This window comes from Bos grunniens, chromosome 17, assembly GCF_055505025.1.
Source record: "Bos grunniens cultivar Pamir isolate PY7600 chromosome 17, Bosgru_T2T1.0, whole genome shotgun sequence".
NCBI classification, from domain to species: domain Eukaryota; kingdom Metazoa; phylum Chordata; class Mammalia; order Artiodactyla; family Bovidae; genus Bos; species Bos grunniens.
Genome location: NC_141181.1, coordinates 73,335,133 through 73,362,857, shown reverse-complemented (window position 1 = coordinate 73,362,857; position 27,725 = coordinate 73,335,133). Strand labels below are relative to the sequence as shown.

Here is a 27,725-nt window from a genome sequence, read left to right as displayed (position 1 = left end):
TCAGTGAGCCCAGACTCTCGCCTCTTCCCATACATAGAGAAACACTACATTCCTTAACTTGGGATATCTGCTTTTCTTTAATTAACAGTCATCTTTGATGTTAAACTACCTGCCCCTGGTTGCAGAGCTTCTATGTAACCTGGCTCCCCTCCTCAGAGCAGTTCTCTCAGGGTGACTTGAGATGCAGTCTCTTGGGCTTTGAGTCCTAAAAGTCTCTGCTGAATAAAGCGACTCTCAACTTTTGGGTTGTGGGTGTTGTTTTAAGTCAATGCTCCAGTGGGAGAATCCAGACCAAGCTGCCCTCTCGGGTCAGCAGAAAGCCTGGGCCCTCAGAACGCTTCTGCTGCCTCCAGTAAACGGAGGAAATCCAAGCTAAATTCAAGCCAAATATCCCATGACTTCTCCAAAATAGTTATGGAACAATTAACTGGAAACTACATGAAATGAAATTACTGTAAATACAAACTTGAAAACTTTACACCAAATTCACTCAAACTGATTAAGACATTTATAACTCAAAATCATCAAAATTACAAAGAAACAAGAAAATCTACATGATGTGGGGTTTGATCCATAGATCACAAGCTTTGAGTTTTAATACACAAAAAGCCAGTCCATGTGAGAAAAAACATTGTGGACTTTGTAAAGTTAAAGGTGTCTACTAAGAAAGGTACTGACTTTTTAAAAAAAAAAAATGCACAGCCTGAGAGTTGCAAGTCAAATTTTATTTGGGACAAAATGAGGACTGCAGCCCAAGAGCCAGCCCCTCAGTTAAGTCTGAGAAACTGTTCCAAAGAGGGGTGGGGGGAGGCAGGCAAGGGGGTCAGTATATATATATGTGATTTGGGTGAAGGGGAGACACGAGCGATCAGGCACATATTCTCTCAAACATGTGGTTTCTGCTAGGTTTCTGCAGGTCTCATGGAGCCTTTGCTGGTCGCAAGGAGCAGTCGCCACCATGAAGGGTTTTACTGCTTTTCTATAGATGAGGAGACACAAGAACTGGGATCATAAAATCAGCTCCTGAGAATGCCTATCTGAAGACTTATCCTGTTAGGTTCCCTCCCCTGACCCCACCCCAGCTCTGAAGGCCCCGTTCCTGCTCTCCACCCTGAACCCCTTTCAGGGAGAGTTAAAGGTCAGCAGCTAGCACAGGCTTTAATCCTCGTGCAGTAGATGGCGGCGCCCACAGCAGGCGCCACTTTGTAGTTGACAAAGACATTATTCCAAAAGTCCAAAGGCAAGACACAAACTGGGAGGAAAATATTTCTAAACCACATGTCCAAGAGAGGAGTTGGGTTCAAATGTTACCGAAAGAAGTGTGGTGGGATCCAGCTACTCGCCACTCAAAAGCCCCATAAATAGCCCAGGTTGGTGGAAAGGAAAATTTGCTTTATTTCAGGTACCAGCAACCAGCAGCAGGGGGTGGGGGTGGGGGGGAGGGTGGTGGACATCTGTCCAGAGGCCCCTCTACCCCCGACAAGCAAGGGATGAGAGCTTTTATGGACAGAACTGGGGTGGGGGGGGCTACATCCAGAACAGCACAGTCATCTCTAACGATCACCTTCAGCTGGTCATCAGTGGTCCGACCAGCGTCATCTTGGTTGTTTTAGGTGCTTCGTCTTTAGGCCCAGGGTCCATTTGTTCCCATTTCTTTGCAGCCAATTCTCAGAATTGTGGCAGCTCATGTCCTGGGTTCAGCCTGATCATCATGTAGTGAACTTCCCTTCCTAGGGTTTCAGTATCTGTAAGACAGCTCACAGGATGTGGCTCAGAATATTATCTACAGCCCTTGAGAAATAAGTAAAGGTCCTCTACTATGCTTAATGACTGCATTACTACTATTATTTAGTCTCCTTTGATTGTTTTCCTTTGTTTCAGCATTTCTCATTTCTCAAGTGAAACTTATTCTTTGACTAAAGTTTTCCACAGACTAAAGGCAGGCAGCGGAGAAGGCAATGGCACCCCGCTCCAGTACTCTTGCCTGGAAAATCCCATGGACGGAGGAGCCTGGAAGGCTGCATTCCATGGGGTCGCTAGGAGTTGGACACGACTGAGTGTCTTCACTTTCACTTTTCACTTTCATGCATTGGAGAAGGAAATGGCAACCCACTCCAGGGTTCTTGCCTGGAGAATCCCAGGGACGGGGAGGCCTGGTGGGCTGCCGTCTATGGGGTCGCACAAAGTCCGACACGACTGAAGCAACTTAGCAGCAAAGGTAGGCAGGGGACATGGTGGGGGCGAGCAAGGACCACAGGCTCCTGCTCTGTTTCATAAATAGACAAAAACCTCTAAAACAAACCCATGTTAAAAAATGGGTGTGGATCAAACACACACCTGGCCAAAAAAAAGACTTACACATAGTAAAAATCATACAAAAATTATACAAAAATATCATTTGTTGCTGCTGCTGCTGCTAAGTCACTTCAGTCGTGTCCGACTCTGTGCTACCCCATAGAGGGCAGCCCATTAGGCTCCTCTGTCCCTGGGATTCTCCAGGCAAGAATACTGGAGTGGGTTGCCATTTCCTTCTCCAATGAATGAAAGTGAAAAGTGAAAGTGAAGTTGCTCAGTCGTGCCCGACTCTTAGCGACCCCATGGGCTGCAGCCTACCAGGCTCCTCCGTCCATGGGATTTTCCAGGCAAGAGTACTGGAGTGGGGTGCCATTGCCTTCTCTGACAAAAATATCATACTACTAGGGAATTACAAATTAAAATCATGAGATACCACAGCACACCTATTAGGACTGCTGCTGCTGCTGCTGCTGCTAAGTCGCTTCAGTCGAATCCGACTCTGTGCGACCCCATAGACGGCAGCCGGGCACCAGGCTCCCAGTCCCTGGGATTCTCCAGGCAAGAACACTGGAGGGGGCTAAACTTCAAATATATGACCAAATCAACCGCCGGAGGGTGAGGAACGACAGGAACCTCCCTCAGTGCTGCTGGGACGTAGGTACAACCACCTCGTAAGACAGCTGGGAGGTGTGTTCTAAAGCTGAACAACACGATCCAACAATCATGCTTTCACTTTTTAATTAACTGCTTTGAAAATCTATCTCCAAATTCAAACAAGAATGCAGTTACACCCAGCAGCACTACTCACAATAGGCAGGGTGCGGAGCCGGCCGCAGGGTAAGGGGCGAGACGGGGTAAGGGGTTGGGGGGAGGGTAAAGGGCGGGGAGGGGCGGGACGGTAAGGGACGGGGCGGGCAGAATAAAGGGCGGGGCGGGTAAGGGGTGGGGCGGAGGGTAAAGGGCGGGGCGGCTGGGTAAGGGGTGGGGCGGCAGTTGGTAAGGGGCGGGGCGGGGCTTCAGGGTAGGGGCTGGGTGTGGACGGGGCGGGAGGGTGTGCGCCGGGGGCCGAGTAAGGGGCGGGGCCCCGGGTAGGGGCGGGGCCAATGAGGGCTGCTCCTCCGAGCCTCCTCCAGGGCAGGGCAGCCCTCCTTCCGGTGAGGCGAGAGCGAGCCGTGGTTTGTCTGAACTGTTGTGAAAGGGGGCGTGGCGCGCCGCGCTGCGCTCTGACGTGACAGGACCGCGACGTTTGCGCGGCGGCCGGCGGCGCGGGCGCCATGGAGCGCTGCTCGGGCGCTTTGGAGGAGGCGGCAGACGGGGCCCGGCAGCAGGAGCGGCACTACCAGTTGCTGTCGGCGCTGCAGGGCCTGGTCAAGGAGCTGCCCAGGTGCGCGGCCGCTGGGGCGGGCGGGCCGGGGGGCCGAGCGGGCGGGCCGCGGGCTCACCGCGCTCCGCCCGCAGCTCCTTCCAGCAGCGCCTGTCCTACACCACGCTCAGCGACCTGGCCCTGGCGCTGCTCGACGGCACCGTGTTCGAGATCGTCCAGGGGCTGCTGGAGATCCAGCACCTCACCGAGAAGAGCCTGTACAACCAGCGCCTGCGGCTGCAGAACGAGCACCGAGGTGCGCGGGGGCGGGGGCGGCCTGCCCGGGCTGCTTGGTCTCGGGCGGAGCCCTTCCCCGGGTTCCGCTCGGCAGCAGCCCCTGAAATCGACCTCATTGAGGGCGCGGGGCTTGATGACAGATGGGATCCAGTCAGCTTCCCTTTGTCAGTTGCAGTGTGACCTTCGCGCGGGACCCCCAGAGACGCTCTCACCCACTCCCAGGCGAGATCTTGGCTCTGGCTGTGGCAGTAGGCCGCCCGCGGCGTTGGCAGCTTTGCAGCTCCCGATAGGGCCCGTTCCCCCTCCAAGGTGCATCAGGTTCCCATTCACGGAGCCCCGAAGCACCCTCTGGGCCCTGAAAACGCGTCCCCTGGAGCCACACGCTGGGCAAAACCTCCTGCGCCTTGGCCCCTCCCAGGCATCCCTACAGGGGTGGGAGCGGCCTCCGGAGCCCCTTCCAGCGGGGTGTGCCGGGCTGCTCTTCCGGCTCCCTCAGATTTCTCACCTTTGTCATTTTTTTTTACCCAACTTTATTTTAAAAATAAACAGGGAAGTTGAAAGTACACTATAATGAATATCCATACGTTCTCCAGCTCCACTCAGTAATTAAAGTTTTGACAAAGTTCTTTTTGTCCATCAGTGTATGCAACACCGCACTACTTCCCCAGAAGCCCTCAGCATTCCTCTAGGCCAAGGTTTTCAATAGCAGCGCTGCTGGAATCTGTAGCTGGACAGGTCTTCATAGTTCTTTGTAAAACATTAAACAGCATCCCTGGCTTCTATACTAGACAACAGTGGCACCTTCCCCCAGAGCCGACAGCCAAGAATGTCTCCGGACACCCTTGGGGTCAGCCTTGGTCCAATGTTAGAACCAGGGATCTAGAACAAGAACACTGCTGTGTAACCACAATGGATAGAAATCAGTCATTCCAGGGAGCGTTCTGACGTTCAGACACACCAATTATCCAATAATCCTCAGATTATGCACTGACAAGGATCCAGGGTGTGGTTGTGCATTGCAGTTGGGCCTCTGCTTCTGAAAGAATTCCCACCATTCACTGTGGTGCTGACTTTTTGAAGAGTCCGGGGCATTCTGCCTTAGAACATCCCCACTCTGGATCTGATGGACTGCCTCACGCTGACGTCATCCCTCCCTGTTCACCTTCTGTGCTCCCTGTGACCTGGGCAGTGTGATGATGCGCCCACTAAACATTTGTGGCAAAAGTGCCTCCTGGTGGCATGAGGTCCCTTCCCTGTGGGGTGGGTTTGATGGATGTCTGTCCCCGGATAAGTGCATCTATGTCAGGAATGGATGTTGGGTTTTGTCAAAGCTTTTTTTCTGCATCTTTTGAAATGATCAAGTGGCTTTTTGGTGACTAGAGTGAATTAACAGTATTTTTTAAATTCCTGGGGTAAACAGCATTCCTGGGATAAATCCTACTTGGTCATCATGTCCTTGGGCCCCCTCGGGTCTGTGCCACCCTACTCCCTTGGGAGCTATGGACAGGGTGTGCAGGGTGGCTCTGCCCCTCCGCCAACCAAGGAGAGCAGAGGAGGAGTGACTGCCGTGCCCTGGAGCAGAGGCCATCCTGCTTGTGCCCCTTTCCTGGGCCCTGGCCTGCATGGTCTCTGGGACATCTCAGTGGATATCCCATGGATGACAGGCAGGTCACGCCGGACTCCTGGCCTGTAGCCATGTGAGGCTAGAAACCTCCAGCCCGCAGTCTCCCCCACCCCCATCTTCCAATTCCCTGTGCTCAAGCTGTGGCCCTGGCTCCACCCTCACCCCACATGCCCGGCCTCCCCCTCCTCTAGGACCCTGGAGCCCTGCTGCTGCAGACCGCCATACCCTGGCTGAGGGTAGGCCCTAGTGGGCTGGGGGCTGTGTGTCCAGAGCTCCACCCACTACCCGGTTCAGGCCTCCACATCCCCACGGCTGGCCTGCTGCCTGTGGTGCTGGGACAGCCGGAGCACGCCCTTGCCTCCTCACCCCTCCTCACCCTCTGCCACCTGACGGTGCCTCTCTGGTCTCGTCCTCTCCCAGTGCTCAGGCAGGCGCTGCGGCAGAAGCACCAGGAAGCCCAGCAGGCCTGCCGGCCCCACAACCTGCCTGTGCTCCAGGCGGCCCAGCAGCGTGAGCTCGAGGTAGGGGTATGGGCATGAGGGGGGCCCACCTGCGCTCTGCCAACAGGGCTGTGTGGAGGGGATCGGAGTGGCGTGGGAACCAGCCTGGGCCACAGGCTGGGGTGGGCCGCGAGGGCCTGACGCGCCCGCGTGTTGCTCTTTGGGTGGGTGTGCTTAGCATGGGTACCACAAAGGCCTGACGTGCCCATGTATTGCTCTTCGCTGGGGGGTGTGCATTTGGCATGGGTGAAGAATGTGTGGTGCCCCCACCCCCTCCACCTGCTCCCCCAGACCACAGTTCCTCAGCCTTGGCCTGTGCAGGGCAGGTATGAATGGGAGCCACTGTGCCCCATGGCCACAGAGACGCGAGGACAGTGGTGGGAGGATGGAGCCACCAAGTCCTGTTCCCAGGTGGACAGGAACAACCCAGAGGCCCACCCACAACCAAGAATCCCCAGGGTAGGGTGCATGCCCAGACCAGCACAGGGTCCCAAGGCAGCCCCAAGCCAGGGCATGCAGGAAGGAGGTGCTGAGCGGGGCGGTGGCAGCTCTAGTGGGAGGAGACACGCAGAGGCTGAGAGACGGCGGTCAGCTGGACAGCCGGCAGAGGTGGGGCCAGCATCTGGCCACTCATGGTGGTCCGTGCCAGGTGGCACCCGGCAGAGCAAAGGGAGGACATCTGGCAGGAGGTGGGGAAGAAGGGTGTTGGGAGCAGGGCTCTGGGGGAAGAGAGGGTCGTAGGTGCGGTGCATACACCATCCTTAGTCTTGAAGCTGGAGCAACTGGGGAGGGGAGAGGGGCCAGAGGTGGCAGGCCAGGAGTGTGTCTGCAGCATCGGTGGGCGGACAGGAGGCTGAGCCCTGAGCCGCCCTCTCCATGGCAGGCGGTGGAACACCGGATCCGTGAGGAGCAGCGAGCGATGGACCAGAAGATCGTGCTGGAGCTGGACCGGAAGGTGGCGGACCAGCAGAGCACACTGGAGAAGGCAGGGGTGGCTGGCTTCTACGTGACCACCAACCCACAGGTCAGTGCCGTGAGCCTCGCCTGGCACAGCCTAGGGGCTACTGGTCCCCAAAGGCCACATCCCCTCTGGGGGTCTAGCTGGTCGCTGAGGGGCCTCTGCTGCCAGAGGACAAGCCAGCTGCCTGCAGGGCATCGCCCACCTTGCTCAGGCCTGCTGTGCCCCACAGGGCCCTCATCTGCAGTTCCCTGCATCCCTGCGTACCTCCACGTGTGCCAAGCCAGGGCAGCTGCAAACGCTGCAGCTTCAGCCCTTTCTGGCAGGCAGTGGCCAGACTTCCCACACGGGCTCCCTACCTAGTGCCCCCTCGACCCTGATGGTCACCTCAAGTGCCTGGGGAAAGGAGGCTGCTTCCCTGGGCTCTGCCAGGGCTGAGGCGGACCCCCTGGGCCCATCTGCACCCCAGGAGCTGACCCTGCAGATGAACCTCCTGGAGCTCATCCGGAAGCTGCAGCAAAGGGGCCGACAGGCAGGGAAGGTGGCCCTGTGAGCCTGCCCGCCCTTGACCGCCGCCCGTCCCAGCCCGGAGCACCACCCCGTCCCACAGCGACCACAGGCAGCAGACAGCCCCTGGCACTGGTCTTCCTGAAGCGTGGCCACCACCCTCCCAGCAGCCTGCAGGAGGGGCACCCTGTGAGAAGCCAAGTGGACCACACCGCCCTTGCCCCCAACCCGGGCTGCTGAGAGCGGGCAGGCAAAGGGCACAGCAGACGCAGCTGTCTGGCTGCCTGCCCTGGCCTACCTCTTGGCCCCTCCCTCGGTAGGTGCAGCCCCTGAGAGGGACAGGCTCCCAAACTGCGTGTGACCCCGAGAAATAAAGCTGCCTCAGCGTCGCCTGCACATGGCTTGTGTGACAGTCTGTGGAGCCAGTCATGACCGGGCCCACACAACCCTCGTCTGGGGGCTCTGTAGTCTACAGAAGTTAGAAGATGCCCCCACCCCCCACATCACAGGGACCCCTCACCAGCCAAGTCCCAAGGCACTCGGGCCACAGCCAGCCTCCTCCATGGGCTGTCAGAGCAGCAGGAGCCTGGTGTGGGTCACTGGGGGGCAGGGGTGAAGGGCACGGGGCAGGGAGGATCTCAGGGGAGAGACCAAGGCCGGGCAAGCATGAAACCTGCCCATCGGAGTGTGCTGTCTGTCTGCATTGCTCCGAGCCCGGCTCTGGGGCTGGGGTCGGGGGTGTCCAGGGCCCTGCCTGGCTGGGTCTGCACGGAGCGCCTGAGGCTGGAGTGGCTGAACCCAACCCTAAGGCCGCCCAGGCATCAGAGCCACTCCCTCAGCCGCAAGCGAGGGCTTGATGCTGTAGAAAAGTGGTTTATTGACAGGCCAGCTTCTGCAGCCAGCCGCTGCCCAGTGTGGGGCTCAGGGCGCCAGGGTTGGACTCTGGGGAAGGTGGTTCTTAAGGTCCAAGGTCGTGGGGGTGGGCAGAGCAGTTCCTGACGGCTCCCAGCTCTTCTGGCAGGTGTAGGCCTCAGCCCACATGAGCAGAGCAGGGGCCTGCAGGTTCTCCCAGCTCAGGGTGTAAAAGGAGATCGGTGTGAGGCTGGGGTTGGCCGGAGCCTGGGGAGGTCGCGGCCCAGGTATGGGTGCAGGTGGCCTAGGCAGGCTGGTGGAAGAGGCTGCGGGTGCAGAGCCTCCGCTTGAGCTCCTGCCACAGCAGCTGCCGCTCCCGCTGAGCCCCCTTCATGACCCCGCTGTTCTCTAGGGCACGGCGGGACAGGTAGGGCAGCACCTCCATCACAGGCCCGTAAGGGACATACTTGTACACCGGGAAGCCTGCCTGGCCTGCACGCAGGGGAGGGAGTGGTGAGGCCCCACCCCAAAGGAGGCCCAGCCCCGCCCCTCGCAATACAGCTCCGCCCCGAGGCCAGCCCCGCCCCCACACCCCTGCCCCACCCCCGGGGAGACCCAGCTCCGCCCCCTGCACCCCAACCCTGCACCCTAGAGGCCCAACCCCACCCCTCACCCGCTCCGCCCCCAGGGAGGTGCTACAGCCCGGTCCCGGGGGCCCAGCTCTGCCCCTGCTCCCCAGCCCTGCACAAGGAAGGCCCGGCTCCAGCCCCACCCCGGGGAGGCCCCTCACCCAGCGGGAAGCTGATCTGGTCGCACATGCCCAGAAGCTGTCCAAAGTACACCTGGCGGTCGGCGGGGTGCAGGCCCAGCTCCTCCATCCTGTAAATGGGCAGGGTGCAGGCTGAGCCCCTCACCCCGAGAACCCTACCCGCAGGGTAAGGTGAGGGCACAGGCTCTGTCCTGCCTACTGCAGGCCTCCGCCCAGGGCCAAGGCCACCAAGTGTCCCCTCCCCCAGCCAGCCTCCCCTCCTGCTGTGCTTGCCCCCAGCTGCCCAGAGAGGCAGACTCACCCAGCGCAGGCCCTCCCATCACCCCCTCCTCAAGCCCTCGGTACCAGTGCTGTGTTCCCAGCTCCTCACCCTCCCCTTGCTGGCTGCCCTGTGCACACTTCAGTCAGCAGCCACTGGTGGCCACTGAGCCTCTGGAGGATGGATGGTTTGAGTTGAGATGCACTGCACACGTCAAACACACATGGGCCTCTGAGGACAGTGTGCGAACAGAATGCGGAATATCTCACTGCTTTTCTGAAAACGTGTTTAAGTGCTGCTGTTTTGGGTATGTGGGGTTAATTGAAATTTATCAAATTCAACTTCTGTTTTCTAAGGTGACTGCAAAGCGTTTGGGATTGATGCCCGTGGCTCAGATTTCTCCTAGTGCCGCTCAGACACTGAAGTGGGGGCCCCAGGTTTGGTCCACACCCTCCCTACTCTCACTTCCACTTGTAGGATCTTTAAAAAATCCCCAGGGTTTGAAATATTTATGCACCGGTGATGCCCACACTTTTACCTCTGGCTCCTGACCGGGCAGATCCACAGCCACCACCCTCCCTCCACCTGGGTCCTCACACCCACCCAGGCTGGGCCCATCACGGGACCCCCATCCCGTCCCTGGAGCCCACCACCGTTCTCGCTGTCTCAGGGCCCCACCCCAGGCTCCCAGACCACTCAGTGTACCTCACCCTGAACATCCACACAAGGGGCGTCCCACAGACCCTTCTCTCCCTCGCCCGGGGCTGGGCTCCGAGGTCGAGCCCCAGTCCAGGAACAGGCAAGTGGCATCCTGTGAAATCTGCCCCTCCACACCCTCCACTGCAGCTCCTTCCATGCCAGCCCACGCCCACAGCCATGTGACTGCAGCTGCCCCAGCACAGGAGAGGCTCTCCATCCACCCAGTGACACCTGAGCAGGGCCTGACTCGTTCTGGCCACAGAACCACAGCAAACATGGCACGGGCAAAGGCCTGCTCTCTCCGGGTCTTCTGAAAGCCTGAAACCACCTGTGGAGAAGCCTGAGCTAGCCTGCTGGACACCCGACCTGGGAGCCAGAGCCCTTCGCTGCCCTGGCCACAGATGAACCTGTTCAGGGCCAACAGAACCCCAGCTGACCACGGATGCAGGCCCACGCACCCTGCTGGCTCACAAAACACTGCGCAGGGCCCCAAGCTGTGGGTGGGCTCATGACTTGGCCAAATCTAACCCAGGCTCTCTTGACAGGGTCCCTAACATGTGACACCAGAGACCACAGCGCTTCCCCAGGAATTCCAGCCCAAGCTCTTCCAGGCCCAGGGCCCCTGGAGCAGGACACAAGACCCCAGCCTGCCTGCAGGGCAGAGGCTCCCCCAGAACGGCCTGGCCAGGCTGCGGGGCCTGGGACGGCAGGGCACTCGGGTCAGGGAAGCTGCGTCTAGGGCCGCAGGACTAGGCCAATATGGGAGGCCAGGCCAGCTCCCATGGAACGATCCAGAAGCTAGGAGAAAGGAGGCCTTCTGTGGACAGTTACACCTTCAGCAGTCTCATGGTCCTTGCCTAGTCAGGCTGAGAGGACCGGCCTGAGACCAAAAGCTGAAGCTCAAAAAGGCAGCCACAGGCGGCTGAGAATCTGATGGCGACCTGAGGAGGTGGGCGCCGGCAGGGCCTCTGTGAGCACCGTCGGGCGGACCCTGGGCACAGAGGGACCAGCCTCGATCAAGGCTCCAGCACGAAACTATGTTTTAAGCCTAAGCAAAAACCAGCTTTTAAAATTTGCAACTCAATCCTGTGTTCCTTCCAAAGTCAAGGAAGCCGGAACTCATCTCCCCTGAGCACAGAAGGGTGCCCCTGGCCACCCCACATCCAAGGACGGGGCAGGGTGTCCAAGGAGGCCCCAGGGAAGAGGTGGAAGAGCCCACCCGGCTGGGACGCCAGTCAGAGCCCCTCACCCCACCCCAAAGAAACACCTGACCCCCCACACACGGCTCCAGAGGCTGCCCTGGCCACCCCACGGCCTCCACACTCCTGTTCCCAGCCAGGCGGCTGCAAGGGCAGGCATCAGAAACCGTGGCTCTGAGCTGCAGATTCAGGCTGTGTAAAAGCAGCCTTTGGCAGGAGAAGACCAAGCCGGACATTGCTGAACCACTCAGGACAACCAGTCACCCCAGGCAGCAACCAGCAAGTGCCCCAGGCACACCCCGGCACCTCCAGTACCCAGGCCCTGGCTAGGGGTACCCGCTGTGGGAGAGGGGCCTGCCTTGCTCCTGGGGAAGGTACAGGCCAGCCAGGCCACCACGCACCCAGCTTCCTGTGGGGTGGGCGGAGGAGCCAGAACCCCTGGTGGGGTCCACGCTCAGTTGAGATACGAGATGAAAGAACACAGGATGGGGAATCTCCCATCCTGTGGTTGGGACTCGGCACCTTTACTGCTGGGTGGACAGCTGAAATCCCCGTTAGGGAACTAAGGAGCTTCCCCGATGGCTCAGCAGGTAAAGAACCCACCTGCAACACAGGAGACACAGGAGACCAGGGTTCAATCCCTGGGTTGGGAAGACCCCTGGTATCCTTGCCTGGAGAATCCCATGGACAGTGGGGCCTGGCAGCCCACAGTCCATGTGGGTCACAAAGAGTCGGACACGTCTTGGCAACTGAGCACTGCGCTGGGGAACTAAGATCCCACAAGTCACAAATCAATGCCAAAAAAAATAAAAAGGCATGTATTTCACCTCATTCCTATCTGTGACTTACAAGGCTGCCCCATGGGGACACAGCCCACGTTAAATCCCAAGCGTAGTTTAAAGTGCTGCAGAGCTGTCTATAAACGAGGCGACGCGTCTCAGGTTGCCAACGTTTCACGCTGTGTGAATCACCTGATGATACTTATTTTTAATCAGAAACCTGAGGAAGTCGGGTATTAATGCTAAAAGCCAAAGGAACTGCAGGCAGCCTTTCTGCTACTGCAGCGAGATGCCCAGCTGGGCCCGGGGGGTCCAGGAGCCACAGATGCCCCCCAAAACCCCCGCCTGCCTCATGCTTCCAGCGCAGCCCCGGGCACGGGGCGGGGCGGGGGGGATAGTAGGACCCACCTGCGCAGCGTGAAGCGCACGGTGTCCTCGTTGTGCGAGGCCACCATCACCGCGGCCCTGGCGTTGTGCTTCAGCTCCTCCAGGACATAGTCCAGGCACCTGTGGGGGGGAACGTGAGCCAGGCCCGCACAGCCCCCTGGGGGCAGAGGCCGCCGGCCGGCCCGGGGTTCCGGGACCACGGGAAGGAGCAAGTGTCCCACTCAGCTGGGGTCGTGCGTCCAACAGCATGGAGGCGGGCCCCCTGCAACACCCGGCCAGCCCCTCACGCCCAGAGCCCTGCCCCCTGGGAGCCCGGCGCCGCCCACCTGTGGTACACAGCACTGGTGGCCTCGTACGTGGGGTTGATGGGGTCCTCGTAGCCCACCTCCAATGCGCGGGCACGCTCCTGGGCCATGTACGCACCGCGCACCAGCTTTGCCCCGAAACACCAGCCCTCCCGGCGAGCCAGCTCCACATCCAGGATGACGTTGTCATAGGCATCCTGCGGGCCGCGCCAGAGGTCAAGGATGACCGGGATGGGCCCCCCTCCAGCCTGTATCCCCCAGCGGAGCCTCCCTGGGGCCTGGGTGCCCCCAGCGTGTAGCCAGCAGCTGTGGCCCCTTGGCAGGGACTCTGCAAGCCATCAGCACCTGCCGGGACCCCACCCACCCACTTGCCCTGTCCCCAAAGCCCCAGCGCCAATCCCTGGCCCCTCCAAACACCCAGCTGGGCCCCAAATGGCCAGCCAGGGTTTGCACTCAGGGTCCCTGAAGCACACGCACAAGTCTGGGCAGGGGCCCAGAGCCTGCGTCAGATACTTGGAGAGAACCAAGCCGTAAAGGGCCGGAGAAGACAGCCACTCAAAACCTGGGGGGTTGAGGCACTTTAAGTGGACTCAGAAAGCTGCTCCGTCCGTGTTGCTGCGGCCCCTCACCCCCCAGCGTGGGGCGGGCGGGCACACACCCTGAGGTAGCACTGGAACGTGTTGAAGATGAGCGGCCTCTCCACGTTGAACCTGCGCTGCATCTCCAGCGTCAGGCGGCTGATGGCTGGCTGGAAGTAGGTCTGCTCCGCATCCACCATCAGCCGCACGCCCACCTGGTTGGCTTTCTGAGGGACGCACAGGAGGGGGTCTGTGTGGGCGCGGATGAACAGGCGCCCCCCCGACCCCACCGCGTCCTGGGCATCCCCCCCTATCCAGCACATATGGGGCACCCCCCCAGACCCCAGCCCATCCAAGGCAGCGGCCCGCCGACGCCAGCGCATCCCCAGCACCCCCAATCCCAGCGCATCCCAGGGCAACCCCCTGACCCCAGCATGTCTGGGGCACCCCCATCCCAACCCCAGCACGTCCCGGGGCACCCCCTGACATCAGCGCATTCTAGGGCACCCACCTGACCCCTGCGCATCCAGGGTGCCCCCCCCAACCCCAGCACATCTTAGGGCACCCCCCAACCCCAGCATGTCCGGGGCACGCCCTCAACCCCAGCACGTCCCGGGCACCCCACCTTGGCTAGCACGTCCATCCTCTGCAGCATGCGTGTCATCTGCCGCTCCTCCTCCTCTGTGAACTGCGACAGCAGGGGCTCCAGCCGTCCCGTCTGGGGGCAGGGCCATCCGGTCACAGCGGGCTCTGTGCCTGGGCCCCTAGGCCAGCACGGCCCACTCCCGTGGGCACCCTCTACAGGGCCTCCCGACCTCCCAGGCCTGGTACCCAGGCCCCACTCCCCCCACTGCCGTGTCCACGCGTGAAGGCCAGTGGCCCGCCCAGGGTCCCCCAGCCACCAGGACCCAGGACCACACTGCCCCCAGGACGCCGGCTCCCGTGCAGGCCTGGCCTGCACCCGAGGAGTCTGACCCCACACGAGGTGACCCCCGTGCCTCCCCGAGGAAACCCCGGCTCTGTGCGTGGGGCCCCCTACAATGACCCTGTAGGAACCATGAGGCGGGGACCAGCTGCCCGGGGCACGTCACCTGCATGTTGGGGACCACCAGGTGCCTGGAGAGCTCAGTCCTGCTGTCAATGAGGCTGCACCAGTCCAGCAGGTCCAGCGTGCTGTGGGAAGAGGCGCGCCAGCAGCGGGCGGCAGCCTGACCACGGCTGCCCACGCCCGCCACACGCCCAGGCCCCACACCAGGCCCCTCCCTGCGGGAGCGCCCCCAGACCAACCCCCACGAGGCCTGCCTTGAAACACAGATACAAATGGAAACAGTACATCCTCTGTTTATGAAACAGAAGTGAGACACAAGACTCTTCAGAGGATCTCAGCTGCCCTCACCCTCCACCCAACCTGCCAGGTGGGTCCGGGACAGCGGGGTGTAGCACCCCACTCAAGAACTCAGACAATTCCGTGGGAAGCTCTGGGGTTCGGGGGTCCCACAACCCAGCAGAGAGTTAGCAGGATCGGGAGAGGCCGTTGAGGCTCAGCCAGAACCCCACCTGGATGCAGGCGGCCACCCCCGGGGACCTCAGCAGGGCTCTGCCTACCCAGACACTCCCAGCGTCTCTGCAGTGAACCAGTCCTCAATCTCCGCCCGGGACGCGATGCCCATCTTGACCACGCTTTCCTGCAGAAGCAAGGGGGGCGTCGGTCCCTCCCTGCCCCCCTTCCGGCCCTTCTCACAAGCACCTCCTGCCCTGCCTGCTGGCCTTCAATGCCAGGCTGACCTCCTCATACCAGCACGAGACCTGGCTACCTTCTGCCTTGGGTCTCTACTCCATAGACGGCCTCTCCCTGCTGCCCGCCACCCCCCAAGGTTCCCCACATGCCTGCCCACCCCCTGCGGGGCCCCCCGCTCCCACCCAGCGCCCGCCTGCCGAGTCTCTCCCTGCCTGCACACAGGCCCTGGAGAAGTGGCAGGACTCAGACATGGCTGGGCCTCCTGGGCAGGGTTCCTGGTGGCCCACCTGCCCACAGCCACCAGGGAGGGGCGCCCACCTGCAGTGCGGCCACCTCAAGCTTCGTGTCCACAGCGGCCAGCCCAGCCTTGCCCTGCTCAGCAGCCACGTGGTGGAAGAAGCGTCTCCACTTGGTCAGCACGTCCGAGAACTGCAGCTGCAGACGCCAGCCCTGAGCTTCCACCCAGGCGCCCGTGAGCCCCTCCCGGGACCCCCTGCAGCCCAAGCCCCCAAGCCCACCTGTGCGCCCGGCTCCTAGCCTGAGCCCACCGAGCCTACCCAGGTGCACCCAGAGCCCAGGCACCAGCATGTGAGTGAAGGCACCTTCGCTTAACACTCATAGTGCCCCGCGTTCATACCAATCCTCTGCGGGGGTGGGGGGGTGGGGGGGTTCTGACATTCACCAGAAACTGTGGTCTCCCCAAAGCTGTGAGCTTAATGGCTGAGAAGCCGTCCTCGCTGGCTCCGCCTGTGAGAAGCCACAGGAAGAGCCATCAGGGCCTTGGGGGTTAGGGGGACTCTGAGCCCAGAATCTGTGCTACTCCAGTCAGGACATGTCTCAGCAACATGCAGGAGGCTGCAGGCAGTGGGCGGGGCCACACCTTCCATGGGTTACCCACGACACCCAGCCCCGAGACCCCCAGAAAGAGAATGATCTCACTCGAATGATCCACCCAGTGAGACAGTCGGTGGTACCAGCACACCTGTCCTCCCGGGAGAACACCTGTCCGCCCTCGCCCCCAGGCCCGGGCGGGCCACTTGGCCCTCGGAATTGGCTCTGGTGGCTACCTGGCAATTTCAGGCTGCGGGGGCAGCAGCGGGAGGGGAGGGCCCTTCGAGGACCCAGACACCTGGGCCGGGTGACCAGCCAGGGCAGAAACACCAACCCTGAGTGGCCCGTGAACGCCCTGCGCACAGCTGCCCCTGACGCCCCCGCAGGCAGGCAGGCCACTCAGAGGGCTTGGAGCTGGCCATGTGCGGTCAGGAAGGCAGGGGGGCCAGGGAGCAGGGGAGGCCTGCCCACGCTCGCCCACTTGATTCCTCTCCAGTGGTCTCGGCACCCAGGGCCACCCCGAGGGCACACGGACACAGACTCGCCCGCAGAGCACCGCCGGGAGGCAGACCACGCTCCGCAGCCTCCATCCCTCCTGTCTGGCTGCTGGAAGCCCATGATCACACCTCTGCTCGTCTGTCCCCAGGCCAGAACCAAGGAGACGCCCTGAGCCCCAGACACGAGGCAGCCACTGTCTATGCGACCAGTCAGGTGCCCGATGCTGACCCCAGCAGGCTGCCTCTGGGTGGTCCTCATCCTGTCCCTAAAGTGTTCACAGTGTCGGGGCCCTAACAGGAGAGCTGTTGGGGAGCCGTTGGGGACCCGCTGGGGTTCTGAGACTGAAGCACACTGAGGCCTGCATGTCTTCCGGCTGAGCTGCCTCGCGAGGGGGTGGTCCTGCCCAAGGGCCACGCGGGGCAGCATCTCCATCCGGGAGGGCACAGCCGCAGCCCCTGGGACGGTGCTGCCCTTGGCAAAGCCAAGCGCCGTGTGACGAGATCCAAGCCCCCCGGCAGGTCCGCATCTGGGCACCTGGGGCCAGCCAGACTCCTCAGGAAGCAACGGGCTAGACTGGGTGTGTGAGCCCAGGCCACCTCCTGACCTCAGCCACCAAGACGCGGACCAAAGCCTGGGTGAACGCTCCAGCCCCTGCCTCGAGCTCGCCCCCCGGTGTCCCTGAAGCGGGGGCCACCCAGGCCTCACCTGAGGCCTCGATGCAATGCAGGAAGGTCTCCATGTGGCTGTCACACTTGGCCTCACTGGCATAGAAGTAGGTGCGGGCGCTGGTGACCCCGTCCCTGCGGTCCCCGAAGGCCCGGTGCGCCTGGAACTGCTTTTCCCTCTTACTGACACCTGGGGGCGGGTGTGCCAGCCTGAGTCCACGGCCCTGCACATGGCCCCTGCCGGAGCTGCACCCGCTCTGCCTCCAAAGCGGCCCGTGCCCGCTCCCTGACTCAGCCTGGGTCACACCCAGGTGGGGAAGGCAGAGCCCAGGCCTCCAGGAAGGCCAGGAGGGCGTGTCACCTGCCAGGGCACCTGGGGACACGGGCTGGAGCTGCAGTAGCAGCCCTGGGTCCCAAGGCAAGAGGTGTGTGCGAGGGGAGAGGGCTCACTCCTGACTGGCTCCCCTTGACTCACCGCAGCCATCACGCTCCAAGGCTGAGGAACAGGACCTGAAGGAGAAAGGAGATGGGAAGGGTCAGGCCCCCACTGCAGAGGGCAGGCAGGAGGGGGGCAGGCAGGGGGACGCTGAGCCAGACACCGACGAGAGGGGGGCAGCTCACCTGCCAGGTGGGAGCACCCGGCCCCACCCACCCCACCCTCCAGGGTCATCTCCTCTGAGCCTGGCAGACAGGGCCCGGGCGCCAACAAGCCCTGCACCCCAGTCTCCCCCCAGGGAGCCCCTCCTTACAGCGGGTGAGAGGCAAGCAAAGCAACACACAGCCCAAGGCCTGGGAGGGTCCTTCCTGAGAGGAAAAGGCGGGCCGACCCGAGACAGGGTGGCCGCCAGCTTCCGCCCCCCCGCCCTCCCCTCACGCCACCCGCCTCACCCAAGTGCCGCAGGGTTACTTTTGAATCCATAGCCCGAAGGTGTGTTTCCAGCATCCACCCTCCCTTGGCCGGCCCGGCCATCACACCTGAATACCCAGGTCCTCCCGAGGGCAGGACCCTAGGCCACCCTGGAGGAGGCACCGCAGATGCAGCCTGGCAGGGTGGAGGGATGCCACGGCTCCCATCCACACCGAGGCTGCGGGGGCTCGGGCCTGCTCCGTCAGCACGCAGCCCAGAGTCCACCTCTCAGGCGACTACCTGCCACAGAGGGAACACTGTCGCTCAGAGGCCCCCAGGGCTGGGGCCAGTGACAGTCCCAGGTAGCGGCCAGCCACCTGCCCTCCAAGCCCCAGCCAGGCTCCAAAACCATGGGAAGCAACCAGCCACACAGCTGCAGTGTGGGGACAGGGCCCAGCCTGAGCAGAGAGCACTGGGCAGACAGGGCTGTGGTTCTGGAGCGGGCCTGCAAGTGGGTGGGGCCTCTGGGAGACAAAAGGGGCAGCTGACAGGCTGGGGGGAGGGGGTGTCATCTCAGCATGGGGAGAAGGGGGAGCACACTCTGTGCATGCACACACATACACATGCACACACATGCAGCCATGTGTGCACACACGTGCACACACTTTCAGACACACATGCACACAAAAACATGCAGACACACGTGCACACATACACGTGCAGAGACACACGTGCAGACCTGTGTACACACAAACATGCAGACACGTGAGCACACAGACACACATGCACACACACATGCACACACACACGTGCAGAGACACACATGCAGACCTGTGTACACACAAACACGCAGACACGTGAGCACACAGACACACATGCAGACACACGTGCACACACACACGTGCAGAGACACACGTGCAGACCTGTGTACACACAAACATGCAGACACGTGAGCACACAGACACACATGCAGACACACGTGCACACACACACGTGCAGAGACACACATGCAGACCTGTGTACACACAAACATGCAGACACGTGAGCACACAGACACACATGCAGACACACGTGCACACACACGTGCAGAGACACACGTGCAGACGTGTGTACACACAAACATGCAGACACGTGAGCACACAGACACACATGCAGACACATGTGCACACATACATGTGCAGAGACACACATGCAGACATGTGCGCACAAACATGCAGACATGTGAGCACACATGCAGACGTGCACACATATGTGCACGGCCCAAGATGTGGAGAAGGGAACAAAAGTGCACCAGGAAGGGCGGGCACAGGACAGAATGGCAGGAATGACAGGAAGTCCCGGGCCACGCCCTCAGCCATCTCTAAGCTCAGCTCTACATCAGATTTGCTGGCTGGATGCCTTTTAGGAAAAAATAAACAGTGAGGGGGTGGGGGTGCCGCAGTGGTAAAGAACCCGCCTGCCAGTGCAGAACACTCCAGAGACACAGGTTCAATCCCTGGGTGGGGAAGATCCCCTGGAGAAGGAAATAGCAACCCACTCCAGTATTCTTGCCTGGAGAATCTCATGGACAGAGGAGCCTGGTGGGCTACAGTCCTCAGGGTTGCAAAGAGTCAAACACGACTGCACGACTGAGCATGCACACACATAAGAGGTGAGGAGAGACCCCGCTGGCCACCCCCACACTGAAGGAGAAAACAGAACAGGCTCCATCTTGAAAGCAGGACTCCAATTTGGGCCGGACTGTAGACTTTGAACTATATGCCCAGTATCTATGGAAACGACATACCAATTGGAGGCCCCTGGAAGGAGGAGCCCCAGGGCTCTCCATGCCTAAAAGAATACCCTAATTATCTGTGTAACCAAATAGAATCATACATTCTATTATGCTTATTGGGGTATGACCACAAGCCTATTGATAATTGTCCACTGTTAACTACCTAGGCTTAAGGCATATGAATCACGGGTTGTATCTTTCTTTTTCCTTTGTTCAGACTAGTTTCAGGGAACCTTATACACTTAGGGTATATAAGCTTTTCACAAAGACTGGTCGGGGTCCTTGTCTAAGAGGAGATTCTGCCTTGGGCCCACCGGTGTAATAAACTGCACTCCACTATCTGCCTTGTCCTTCTGAGTTTGTTTCCCAGAACGCATGGCTACAATACCAGCTCTGCCCTGATTAAATGTGGGAGGCAGGAGAGAAGCACGGAAAAGCCTGGCGGCCCCAGGCCCTGCTTCCAGGCAGCACCCAAGACCCCACACACAACCCCAACCGCGATCTTCACCCTGGGGACCCAGGCCAGGCCTGGAACAGCCAGGACAGACATATCTGCTATCTGCACTGTCCCAGCCGCCGTCACAGCCCATCATCGGGAGGAAACCTCACCCCGCTCCCCCGCCCCGTGGTGCTTAGCCGGCTGGGGGTGCCCTGGGGGGCTCCTCTCCTGGAGTGAGGACCCTGGCCTCCGCCTTCTAACAATTGTTCTGGGAACCACCGTCCACCCTGCCTGGATGGCCCCTCTGCCTCCCGCTTCCCACCCTGGGAAGCCCCCCAGGCCCCTCCTCCCAGTGGCAGAGGCGTCAGCATCATTCCCAGGGCAAGGTCTAGGGGCCTGTGATCGCTTGTTCCCCCCACGGGAGCTCGATGGCCGGATGTTGGATCAGCGCCCACGAGCCCGGTTCTGCACCCTCAGCCCGGCCCCGCCGAGCACAAGGGGCGGCCAGACAACTGCAGACAGGCCGCCACATGAGGACAGGAAGGGATCGCAGCTCAGGCCCAGAGGCCAGCCAGCAGGGCTCCGGCAGGACCAGCAGCCCAGGGTCACAAGCTCCGTGCCTGCGGCCAGCCCCGCCTCCCAACGCTCCCCTGCAGGGCGAATTGCCCGGGGGAAAGGAGGCTTTTCATACCAGAGAAAGAACTTCCATTGTGAAACCACCAACCCCCACCCAGACCCAATGGGACACAGCCCATTAGTTATTCAAAAGGCAGCCCCAGGCAGCCACCAGTCTCCGGGAACAGGGGGTGCGGAGCTGGAGAACCCTGCCTTCACGACAGCAAATTGAGAGACAGGGGCTTGGCTCCCCAAGCCAATCGAGCAGCGGCTCCACTGGGACATTCCGTTCCCAGGGCTGGAGTCTCCTATGACCCATCCCCTCCCTGCCCCTGGCCAGAGAAAACATCAAACCTGAGATGGGGCAGGCGACTCAGAAAGCCTGTTCCCCACCCTCACTGGCTCAGGCGCAGCTGACTCAGCGCGGCTTGGCCTGGAGGGGAGCAGAAACCAGCCCAGCAACCAGGCAGGCATTCTGCAAAGCAAGGGCTGGATCTGCCTGAGTCTCCAATGGGGGACCCGTCCTGTGGCCCAGGAGCAGGGTGGGGGGTGCCCTCCTGCCCCCACACCCCCTGCCCAGAGAACAGACCCCTGCAGCCAGTCAGTGACCTTGGCAAAGCCGCTGGGCTGGCCTGCCACACGGAGCCAGCACATTCCATTTTCCTCGGATGCCCCGGGCAGGCTCCACAGCTGCCAGGAGGATCCCAGCTGCTAATCAGGAAGGGTCTCGGGCCAGGCAGAGGGACCGCCCTCGGGGCCAGAATCCTCTGAAGAGATGCTTCACCAGGAAGCAGAGGACGACCGATGCCAGTGTGGCCGTCTGTGCCACGGCCACTCAGCTTTGCCAGCCGCCCCCATAGGGTGAGAGCAGCCTATAGTTTTCACGTATCACAACGTACTACTCTTGCTTTGCTTCAACCATTTACAACTGCAGCCATGATCCTTAGCCTGCAGACTGTCCCAAACCAGGTGGATCAGACTAGGGGCCAGGGTTGGCCAGCCCCAGCCTCGGGCACACAAGGCCTTGGTGAAGGCTCAGGCCGTCATCCTCACGGGACAAAGGCCCAACCCCAGGCAGGCCCAGGAGGGCTGTGGAGGTCAGGCGGCCGGAGCTCCCCCAGCGGTCCCGGCCAGTCCTGCCCGCGTCGCGTGGCCCTTACTCCATCTCCGTGCGCTCGGCCTCCTCAGGCGTCAAGTCCTCCTCCACACCGTAGTCCAGGATGGAGCCCACGCCAAAGGCCCTGTTGTGCTGGATCAGGGGCCGGATGGACTCCTGGTCCTCGCCAGCCACAAACTGCCCATAGAAGGTCATCTTCATCAGCGTGTTGAACAACCTTTGCCCCAGAAGTTTCCTGGCAAGATGCAGCAGCTGGAAGACAAGGGGAGCTGCTGTCCAGGGCCACCTGGGCTCCTGGCCCCCGGAAGGACTTACTCCCGGGTCACGCAAAGCCCTGACACGCTCCCCAGGGCCACACTCGGCGCAGGGCCCTGGTTTTACGGCCACACCACCCAGAATGGCTTGCTTCCCACTCGTAGGAGCTGGCTGTCCCCAACTACTCGTCAGAGTTGGCTGGTCCCCAGCGCTGCTCTGACCCCTCTCCTGCCCTGCAGACTCACAGGTGAACCCGGAGGCACATGGCAGCCACCTGACCACGGCTGGGTGGATACAGTGACTGGCGGGCCTCTCCAGGAACAGCAGCGGTGAGTTCACAGCGTTGTCTGTATCCACGCCTTGGCTGGGGATGACGGGGACTGGTGTGACTTTCTCAGAGGCAAGCACCCAGAGTTTTCAATGTTTTGCTCACTGCTTATTCCAAGTCCCTAAAACACTGCCTGGCAAGGGGCTGGCCCTGCAGTGGGTGCTGAACAGATGAACACACAGAACTCCGAGTAAGCACGAGTCCCGCTGGAGGCAGCATGGGCCAGAAGTGAGCCGGGTAACTGCCCCCAAGGGTCTGAGAGACGACCGCCGACGGGGGGCCAGTGGGGGCTCGGCACAGTCGTGCGTCCACCACAGACCAGCAGCCCAGGCGTGCGAGCCCCAGGGGAAGACAGCCACCCAAACCACTCAGCCTTCTCCTCTACCTGCCAGCATCACACCCCAAATTCCTGCCATCTTCCTTCAAATGGGCTGAGCAGGTGCCTCCTGCCCAGCGCAGTTCCAGGTTGAGCGAAACAGAGGAGGGACTCCCCTCCTAGTTGTGGGGAGACCCAGAAGGCGGGAGGGGCAAGGTCCTTCACAGGATTCAGAATGGGGGCGAGGGGGTGCCGGACAGGGCAAGAGGAGGGCTCTGCCAGGCAAGGAGGTGACAAGGCGGGAAGGAATCAGGATAGGGGGCAGGGGTGACTGCTGGAGGACACACCCATCACCTGTCCGGGAATCCCTGTCCCACCTCCAACTCCAAGACCGGGACAGTCTATGGTTTCTCAACCCCAGTGAATAACAGAACCCCACTTTCTTATGGGGATCAGGCCTCAGGGAACCATCTCTAGTCCGAGCAAAAGCATGGGTGAGTCACAGGCCTTTATCCCCAAACCAGCATCAAACGGCCCACGCCACCCCAAGGCTGACACAGCTGCCCTGCGCCTGGCACTGCAACAGACACTCAGGGGGCCACATGGCATGCCGAGGGCAAAGGTTTCTAGGCCATCACCTCTTCCCATTGGCAGCCTTGCCCAGTGTCTGACTTTATTGCATCTCGTTGTTTTTATAAGGAAGATTGGAAATGGAAAGTGAAAGCCCCAAGCTGGGGGAGGGCAGCCTTTTCCCGCCTCCCAGGAGCCCAGGCCAGAAGTCAGGGAGGCTGTGGGCCTGGGCAGCCTCACTGAAGGGCAAGTCAGGTCTCCAACAAATCCCAGTTCAACCCAGAGGCAGACGAGGCAGAATCAGGGACCTGAGAGCCAGCACTCAGCTGTGGGAAATCCCTGACATCATACATGCCGATTTCGAGGACTGTCAGAAACACAGCATGGACGTGGGTAAATAATCTAGGCTCTACAGGCCACACAGTCCATCCTAGCCACCCAGCTACTGTGGAGGAGCCCCAGCCAACACTCACTGAAGGAGCAGGAGCAGGGCTGATGCTGAGGTGTGGTCCAGGGACCTCCTGGTCCCCTTGTGCCCCTGTGTTGTCAGGGGCAACAACTCTGCAGGCCCCACCAGGTCCCACCCTGGCACGGGAGAGGCCAGCCTGTCACAGAGGGCGATGGAAGCACTGGGGCAGGGCTGGCGGTTTAAAGCCCCAGTGCAAAGCAGCCTGTAGGCTCGTCCTGGTGCCCAGTGTGCCCTGAGGTGGCTCCGCCCGAGACCAGGTAGCCCCACCTCTTCCCCAGGTAGCAGCATCCTTCATGGATTTAGAAACTTGCACCAGGAACGCAGACACTGTAAAAGACTCAGAGATGCCTACACGTGAGGACGGGTAAGGCCAGTTCTCTCGCCTCCCTGCCCACACCCTTCCCCCAGGCTCTCCGGCGCTGGCTCACACCCAAGCACAGAGGCTTTCATCACAGAACACCTGGATGTTCTAAACCATTCACAAAAAGGCCTCCCTGTGGGCAAGTGCGGGCCCCCACTGGGTCCAGAGCCAATGCCACAGCTCAAACCAGGTTCCTGCAAGCTGATACTCCCTGGGGCAGGAGCTGCACAGACCTGCACTGGCTGGGCAGGAGGAATTTCTGCTGCAGGCCAGACTATAAGAAGGACCAGGTCTGGGGAGCAGCCCACAAGCTCCACAGTCTAGTCTCCGCCCGGTTTCCTCCAGCACCAGGCACCAAGGTCACTGTCACCAGCAGGACCACCAGCAAGGACGACAGTGGGACAGATCCCTCGGAGGGTGGGCAGGGCACCGCCCACAGTGACTGGGCTCCTTAAGCATGTCCCCAGGGCACAGGCAGAGCACCAGGGGAGAAGCCACCTTGCTCTCCAAGCATCCACAGCACGGTCTAGGGGCACTGGCCCCAGGCAGACGCCCGAGGGACAGTGGAGCTGGCCTGTCCCTCCTGTCATCCCCCGCAATGCTCGAGGACTCCAGCTGTGTGGGCTTCTCTGCTGATTCTGAACCTAGCCCTTCCAAAGCCACCCAGCTCTAACTCTGCCCTCACCACCCACCCATCGTGGCCTCACTTTCACCTCTGCCCAAGGTGTGGCTAGGTGCTCCTCCTGGGTGCAATCTCCCTGGCCTCTCCCTGGAGCCAAGGTGCCCTCCACACGGCCTCACTGAGACGTCAACACCACCTGCACGCAGAGCCTTCAGGACCCTCAGCACCAGCTGGACCCTTGCTTTTAAACTGTTCCCAGGGTCACCCTGACAACAGCGGCTAAGACACTTGTGCTTTTTAACTTCCCAAATCCCTCACACTTTTCAAAGTCATTGTGCTCAGGTTTCGAAAGTCAGATATTCTCTCTCAACACTGCCTATTCACGATGGTCATGTGTGGGGACCCCAGCTTCCAAGAACTCTGGGGTTCCAGGCTATGAGCCACACACAGCCAGGCTACCTATTCAGCAAAGCAGATGACATTTGATTTTAATCTCAAGTGAACACTGTGTATTACTGCAGGCACTATACAGCTTAAACTTTAGACTGGTTTTTGTTTTTAATTGCTATGGTGAAGAATTCGCCTGCAATACCTGACACCTGGGTTGGATCCCTGGGTCGAGAAGATCCCCTAGAGTAGAAAATGGCACCCCACTCTCATATTCTTGGCTGGGAAATTCCATGGACAGAGGATCTTGGCGGGCTACAGTCCGTGGGGTCGCAAAGAATCGGACACGACTGAGCGACTGAACAACCACCCACAGCTGACATGTGATAAAATTCACTGCCCGAAAACCGCGTGCAGGAAACACCTCCCTTCCTAACTTCCCCCACGGGCTCCAGAGTGCCCGCTCTCCACCCTGAAACCTCGTAACGGCTCCCAGACGGGTGAAGGTCCGCGGGGCCCGGCCGCATCCCCGCCCCGCGGCCCCGCACACCTGCTCGTGACGCGCCAGCAGCGCGGGCGAGGCGCAGAGGCTCAGCACCAACAGGCTGCGCGCCAGCTCCCAGCTGCGCCGGCTCCGGTACGCCTCCTGCGTGTTGCCGAAGTCCACAGCGGGCACCGGCGGCCGCGCGGTTTCGGCCGGCCCGCACACGGGCTCGGCTCCCGGGCCCGCGGCGGGCTGCTCTCGGGCCGCCGGCGCGGTAGACAGCGGGGCGCGGCGACAGAGGGCGGAAAGGTGCATCCACGACGTTCGCCTGAGACCCATGGCTGCTGTCCGCCCGCGCCGGGGTTCCTTAAATAGGCGCCCCGGCCCCGCCCCCGCCCCCCGCCAGGCTCCGCCCCGAGCTCCGCGCCACGCCCCTCCCCGAGGCTCCGCCCCCGCGCCCGGCCCCGAGCGGGTCTTTGACAGGCCCCGCCCACGGAGCCACTCCACGTGCACCCGAGCCCCCCCTTCTCAGCGGGAGGCTGCGCCTCAGAGAAGACCCCCGCCTGCTTGGCCGACCTCCCTGGCTTCTTCTCCTGCTCCGCTGGAGCCCACCCTGCACACATGCACACGTGCACATCTGGGCTTTGAGACTCCGGGTCTGCGGAGAATCCGGGAAGGCGAGGGTGATGCTGCTTCTCCTCCAGTGTAAAGGCGCTTTGGGAAACCCTCCCACCGACCGTCCTCTCCCTGGCCTAAGGCCCAAGCGCTGAAGGAATCTTGCCAACTCCATTCTCTCCCGCCCTCCCGGTCCCACCGCCCACCCAAGGGGCAGGCATGGACCACCAGGCTCACCTTGGACGCCCTGACTTGGGGACTGCGTGACTGTGCGGCGGTCCTGTGTGTCACAGAATCTTCAGCAGCACCTTCCAGGCTTCTCTGTGCCAGACGCCAGCAGCACCCCTCCCCCAGAGCTTGCTAATGTCCCCTGGGGACCCCATCATCACGTCCACATTGATGGAGGCTTCTCGACTTTGTCACGGGCCTCTTCCCCCCTTTCCCCTGTTGGAGCTGAAGACAAAAAAGGAGAGACACGGGGGACGGGCAAGTCAAGGCCCAAGGGTCAGGGACTTGAGGGTCCTTCCATCAGCTCAGAAACTTAGCTCCCCTGGGCGTCCCCTGGGGGTCCAGGAGCGGAGACACCACACTCCCAGAGCAGGGGGCCCAAGTCTGATCCCTGGTAAGGGAGCTAGATCCCTCAAGCTGCATCTGAGACCCAGTGCAACCAAAGAAAGCAATATTAAAAAAAAAAAGAAAGAAAGAAACTAAGCTCCCCAAGAGTAGGCCAGCCTTGTGAGCTGGCTGTGGCCAACAGACTGCCCCATTTTCCTTTCATGGATAAGCTTCCCTCCTCCCCGAAACCCTTCAGGGACTCCCTGCTGCTATCCGGACAAGGCTGCTGGCTCAGCCAGGGTCACCGGCCCCCAGAGGCCAGACCCCCTACTCCCACCTTCCCTCTCGCCATGCTGGTCAGTCTGCCAGGCCCTCCTCTGAGCTCCGGGTCATGTGAGGGCTGCCCGCTGCTCTCGGCCACCTGTGCCTGCTGCCCGCCCCTGCACCCAGCCCCCTCCCTCTGTCCCCCTCCTCCTTAGGGCCCATTAGCAGGCACATACATCCCGAGCTGGGCACTGGCTAGACCCCAGCTCCTTCCTCTTGCCCTTGAAGCCCAGGCACCTGTGTTCCCCCTGCAGCTGCCTCTTGATGTGTCTTTATTGAAGGAAGGAGCGTGTCTGACGTGGGAAGTCTGACACCAGGCTCCAGGCTGGTGACAGGGTTGGGGACTCGTCCTCTGGGCCCCGCCCTGAACCCTGGGTTTCCCTGGAGTGCGTCCAGCCCTCACCTGGCACCCTGGCTCTGGCTTTCCATGCAGACACCCCGCTGGTGCCAGTCTCTCCTCGGCTGGATGCGCCCAGCTGGTCCAGGCTGTGTTCCCCTAGGAACACCTGCACCCAGTTACCAGCAAAGGACCAGACTCCCAGCCCTCTGCGTGTGACCAGGACAAAGTGCAGCTTGTGTTAGGGGCCAGGGTCGGGGGTTCGTT

General features: G+C 61.1%; 2 protein-coding genes across 5 annotated transcripts; one reads left to right on the top strand and one right to left on the bottom strand.

Moving 5' to 3' along the window:
• The first annotated feature begins 3,539 nt into the window (after positions 1-3,539).
• Positions 3,540-7,880, top strand: LOC147355955 (protein DGCR6). The gene is made up of 5 exons (XM_086346144.1): positions 3,540-3,679; positions 3,754-3,914; positions 5,940-6,040; positions 6,903-7,043; positions 7,447-7,880. Exons 1-5 carry the CDS (start codon positions 3,570-3,572, stop codon positions 7,528-7,530), a joined length of 597 nt encoding a protein of 198 aa, XP_086202270.1. The 5' UTR covers positions 3,540-3,569; the 3' UTR covers positions 7,531-7,880.
• Positions 7,881-8,341: 461 nt separating this feature from the next.
• Positions 8,342-25,970, bottom strand: PRODH (proline dehydrogenase 1). Of its 4 annotated transcripts, XM_086346143.1 has the most exons (15): positions 25,694-25,970; positions 21,879-22,087; positions 17,519-17,553; positions 17,084-17,233; positions 15,732-15,796; positions 15,368-15,484; positions 14,917-14,996; positions 14,403-14,484; positions 13,937-14,029; positions 13,392-13,538; positions 12,755-12,930; positions 12,450-12,548; positions 9,476-9,595; positions 9,127-9,215; positions 8,344-8,828 (listed from the first exon to the last, which is right to left on the bottom strand). In XM_086346143.1, exons 1-15 carry the CDS (start codon positions 25,964-25,966, stop codon positions 8,641-8,643), a joined length of 1,923 nt encoding a protein of 640 aa, XP_086202269.1. In that variant the 5' UTR covers positions 25,967-25,970; the 3' UTR covers positions 8,344-8,640. The 4 variants fall into 4 exon arrangements, with proteins under 4 accessions (XP_086202266.1, XP_086202267.1, XP_086202268.1 ...); XM_086346140.1 differs by lacking the exon at positions 9,476-9,595 and having other exon boundaries at positions 8,342-8,828; XM_086346141.1 differs by lacking the exon at positions 9,476-9,595 and having other exon boundaries at positions 8,342-8,828; positions 15,368-15,478.
• Positions 25,971-27,725: the final 1,755 nt, after the last annotated feature.

What these genes read in the sequence shown, in the direction of transcription:
- LOC147355955 (XM_086346144.1), top strand. Translation starts at nt 3,570, where the DNA reads ATGGAGCGCTGCTCGGGCGCTTTGGAGGAGGCGGCAGACGGGGCCCGG. An exon ending in GCTGCAGAACGAGCACCGAG is followed by an intron (nt 3,915 to 5,939) that starts GTGCGCGGGGGC and finishes GTCCTCTCCCAG; the next exon opens with TGCTCAGGCAGGCGCTGCGG. An exon ending in CCCAGCAGCGTGAGCTCGAG is followed by an intron (nt 6,041 to 6,902) that starts GTAGGGGTATGG and finishes TCTCCATGGCAG; the next exon opens with GCGGTGGAACACCGGATCCG.
- PRODH (XM_086346143.1), bottom strand. Translation starts at nt 25,966, where the DNA reads ATGGGTCTCAGGCGAACGTCGTGGATGCACCTTTCCGCCCTCTGTCGC. An exon ending in GCCGAGCGCACGGAGATGGA is followed by an intron (nt 17,554 to 21,878) that starts GTAAGGGCCACG and finishes TTTCTCCTTCAG; the next exon opens with GTCCTGTTCCTCAGCCTTGG. An exon ending in CGTTCCAGTGCTACCTCAGG is followed by an intron (nt 12,931 to 13,391) that starts GTGTGTGCCCGC and finishes CGCGGCCCGCAG; the next exon opens with GATGCCTATGACAACGTCAT.